The 4724-nt window shown below is 43.1% G+C and overlaps 1 protein-coding gene across 1 annotated transcript; it reads right to left on the bottom strand.

Moving 5' to 3' along the window:
• Positions 1-419: 419 nt before the first annotated feature.
• On the bottom strand, positions 420-1025 carry LOC114881142. Its single transcript, XM_029197816.2, has one exon. The coding sequence runs from the start codon at positions 1023-1025 to the stop codon at positions 420-422; it is 606 nt and encodes a 201-aa protein (XP_029053649.2).
• Between the last annotated feature and the right edge of the window lie 3699 nt (positions 1026-4724).

Genomic DNA, 4724 nt, shown 5'->3' on the forward strand with positions numbered 1-4724 from the left:
GGCAGAGCGGATTCTCAAACATTTCCGCTCGCCACCAGCAACTCGTTGATGGTGAATCCGTTGAGGCGAGCTCAGCTGGATGGTGCATAGGCAAGATAATGAGGTTGGTGGTCGGTTGAACGAGAGTGGTGGTTGCAGTCTTGACGGTTGCAATCCTGGTGAGACCATCGTTGCCTGGGTGAACTTCGGTCACTCTTGCGAGCGGCCATTTATTGGGCGGAAGATGCTCGTTCATGAGTAGCACCAACGAGCCTGTCTGAATGTCGTGAGACGGATGGTGCCACTTTGAAATTGATTGAAGTCGCTGCAGATAGTGTCGTGACCACTGAGGCCAGAGGTATTGAACTCGTTGTTGAATCAGTTGCCAGTTGGAGAATCGACCTGCTGACACTTCGAGCAGCGATGGTTCTAGTACTGAATTAAGCGCTAAGCCGATGGAGGAAGTGTTCTGGTGTGAGCGCAGACATGTCGTCGGGATCGTCGTTGAGCGGTTCCAATAGTCTTGAGTTGAGCACCGCTTCGATCTGTGTGAGGAGAGTGGAAAACTCTTCAAATGTTAATAAGAGTTCGCCAATAGTTCTTCCGAGATGGAACTTGATCGATTTCACCATAGCTTCCCATTTTCCTCCCATGTGAGGAGCTGCTGGTGGGGTGAACATCCATTGAGTGCTGTCTGCTGAGAGAATCGATGCGACGTATTGGTGCTCCTTTGAACTTGACGTGAACAGGCGTTTGAGCTCTGCCTGAGCTCCAATGAAATTTGTGCCACAGTCAGAGTACAATTTGTGAGCGATCCCTCTTCTCGACAAAAATCTTCTGTAGGCTGCCAGAAATCCTTCGGTTGAGTAGTCGCTGACAACCGTAAGGTGAACTGCCGATGAGGAGAAACAGACAAACACGCAGATCCATCCTTTGATCGTTTTCGAGCTTCTTCCTTTTAAATTCTTCAATGTGATCGGTCCCGTATAATCGACGCCGGTGTAAACGAATGGCCGTGATGGTAGAGAGAAGGGTAGTTGGCCCATCATCTGACGCCCACGGATCCCCCTCTAACGAGCACACTTGACGCATCTCAAGATGTGAGATTTCACCGGTGCTCTTCGACCGATGACTCACTGCTTCTGTCGAATGTATGCGAGAGTCTGTTGAGTTCCTCCATGGAGAGTTCGCTTGTGAGCATCTTCAATGATGAGTCTCGATAGGTGAACGTCCCGTGGGAGCGTTTGTACGAAATCATCATATCATATCATACTATTATATAAAGAGACAGCGTTTGTTTGTATGTACAGAAAAATTTCAAAAACTACTTATCCGATTGATACCAAATTTTAACAGTGGTTTCCATGCCTTCTCTGGAGTGACATAGGCTATATTATTTTAATAAAAATAATATTACATCCGCGTAAAAGTACGTAAGAATATGTTGAGCGCTCAGCACTCTGAGCCTATGCCCGCACTCCCTAACCGTTAGGTGACTGCACGTTCGTGGCTACCCAAAAGAGAACTCGTAAAGTTTGCATGATATCCCTACTCCTTACTAATATATAAAAGTGAAAATGCTGATCGTTTGTTCCTCTTTCACGTTTAAACGGCTAAACGGATTTTAATGAAATCTATATATAAATAAATGAATGTTTCTTTGTTTGTCCCGTATGTGTTCCTACACCATTCATCCGATTGCGATTAAACTTTGGTGAGTTGTTGTGCGAATACCCGCGAAGGTTTCTGGGCGTGTACAGTAAATCCTGGATATATGCAAGAGAAATTGGGACCCAAACATTGCATATATCCAGTCGAGGTGTCGAATCTCGGATTACACACGACGACCAGCCAAGCGTGAACGTAGAAAGGGACAGACAGAGGAGGAAAAAGAGAGGTTCAATGATCAAAGGAAAGAGCCGAAACGTATCGGCGTGACTAATACTAATTCAATTATAAAACTTTTTTATTTTTTATTTTATTTTAATGAAGCTTTTACTAGCATATAGGTGAGATTTTTCTGATTAAAATGATAGCAAACACGATATAGTTTGAATTATAATTACTTGCTAAAATTGATAAAAGTAGGCGAAAAGCCAGAGAGATTGAATCAAAACATTGCATATACACACTGGAGGTCTCGAAGTTTGACCGGACAAGAAGGATAAATGTCCTGACCGATTCATCAATGCCCAGCCCAAACTCCTAAACCTAGAAACATGAAATTCGAGTAGTGTATTCCTCTCATGACGTAAGCACCCACTAAGAGGGATTTTTAGAACTTGGACCCTTAAGAGTGTAAAAAGGATTGTAACCGTACTCTTGCCTTAAGAGTTGGTTGACGAGGAATTTATAGTAAAGAGGAAATGACTGAGAGACAGAGTTTGATTGAGGAACAATTAACAAAATTATTTATTCAATTAAAACGCGAGGATTGCTCCCGTCTATCTTCGGATATACACCAGTAATTTGAACCCGCGGCCGTTACGTTCGTTTGCGAGGGGACAACAACTGTGACTTCCCGGAACGCCATGTCCTCGACGCTCGCGTCGCGTTTACAAATAGGCTTACGACGGTACGCTCGCAGAAGCATTCGCACGCGACAACGCTGTCGAACATTCAAGATTTCGAACATTGACACGGGAACCTGTAGTCGAGTTCCTTCTTGAAGTTATTTTAATGATACGCGGGCACCGACAGTCTCTTCACGTCGCACAGCTCGCTTATGCGATTTCCTCATTCGTGCGAGTTTTTACGAACCCGGTTGATGAAGAAAATCGCCTCAGGTTGCACGTGGAGCATGGGAGCAGTCTCGGAAGCAATACCAGAGCACAGTGTTTCGTAACTGCTGGTTGGCTTGCGAAGAGTGCAGATTTCTCGATCGATTCTAACTGAGCTCGGTATGCGTCTGTTCGCATTGAAGCCTCGATGACAAGTGCTCGTTCCGCGGATCGGCAGGCACCTCGCTCGGTGCTCCCGGCAGCGAAGGGGAATCTTACGCTTGCGCGATTCGTACTATGACATAATAGTAGGGCCGGCCCTACGGGCCCCTACACTATGTGACGTATCGATGGCCTAATCGATCGGTTACAGGATTAAAATTTATTTACACGGATTACACAAACCGGACTTAGTTTTTGCTTACGAAGGTCATCCATACAAATGATTAAAAACATAATTGAGGATTTCGTTTTAATTCAAGGGTGAAGGTAATTATTTAGATTACGGACCTCACCTCCGATTTCGACGATTTTTAAATATGGTGTAGAAATCAACATTTTGAACAACTTTTTGCTATACATATAACCGCCGCTCGACCTTAGTTTTTGAGATATTTTCGAAAAACTGTGGAAACTATCGCATTGAATTCTGCCTATCTGTGTGCGATCGTGACAACGTACGCGTTAGTATAGAATCGCCGCTTTTCTACTGTTTCTACAGGCAGCAATACTTTTCTGAAATACTAGAGATTGATCACCGAAAAATAATACAACCATTATTACTTCAAATACTCGACGTTTTTATTTATGAGAGCGGGCGAAGCCGCAACGGGGATGTTAGTAAAATATAAACCAGGCAAACAAAATATGAATGCAGAGGCTATCTCGCGCAATCCCATTAAAGATATTAACGCCTTACAAGTACATGCCAAACGATTACATTCATCTACGTCTGGATCGAAATCGAAAGAATGTCATCAATATCCCACTCGCCCTAGAGAGACTACAACCCCCTCAGAATCTGGTAAACATAAGAAAAAGAAAGAGTGGCACCAATATCCCACTCGCCCTAGACAAACTACAACTATAGAATCTGGGGAACATAAAAAGAAGAAAGAGTGGCACCAATATGCCACTCGTCCTAGACGACTTACGACAACTTCCGAGTCAAGGGAATTTAAGAAGAAGAAGAAATGGCACCAGTATTCTACTCGACCCAGGTCAACGACAACAACAGAATCAGAAGAACATAAAAGAAAGAAGGAATGGCATCAATATCCAAGACGACCGAGACCAACTACATCATCATGCTCGAGAGATATAAAGAAAAGAAAAATTACTCATCAGCATCTAACACGACCACGTGACGGCTCCTCAGATTCCGAAACTGAATTCATTAAGACAAAACTCGATCTAGAAGCTATTTCCGGGATGATGGTATAACAAGGAAAAGAATCAAGGAAGAAGACATAAACTCAGATAAGTCTCAATACTATGTGACTGATGGATCAGAAAAACAACCAAGGCAAAGAAAAAGAGCAAATTTAAACCCAACATTATATTCCTCCGAAGAAATTAAAAAGAGAAGACCTAATGAAGAACAGGTCACCGTAGAAGTATACCAACTCCCTCAAGGCAATAAATACATTATTCCACAAGAACGATCTACAACAAAAGAACCAGTCGTTATGAGGTTTGTTTTTGTGTTTGGATGCGAGAGGAATGATTGGGTTTGCAGGAATGAGTGATTGGCAGAAGTGAGTGGTTGGTAGGAGTGAATGATTGGCAGGATTGAATGGTAATGCGTGCGTGAGTCGTGGGATGTGTTGCGTCAGAAGGAAACGTGTGAAAGAATTTTGTAATTGTCAGAAAATAAACTTATTTTTCATATCAAAAAATGTAAAAAGTCTAGTGCCTTCCCCACAGTTGTAATTGGGGACGACATCGAGGAGTTTAATGAAGAAACAATCATACCAAGTCACATCTTTAGAGAACCACCCAGAATAGATTCCTCTTCAGAAACCA

This window comes from Osmia bicornis, chromosome 1 (assembly GCF_907164935.1).
Source record: "Osmia bicornis bicornis chromosome 1, iOsmBic2.1, whole genome shotgun sequence".
NCBI classification, from domain to species: Eukaryota; Metazoa; Arthropoda; class Insecta; order Hymenoptera; family Megachilidae; genus Osmia; species Osmia bicornis.

Excerpts from the sequence above, each read along its gene's own strand:
- LOC114881142 (XM_029197816.2), bottom strand. The coding sequence starts at position 1,025 with ATGGGCCAACTACCCTTCTCTCTACCATCACGGCCATTCGTTTACACC.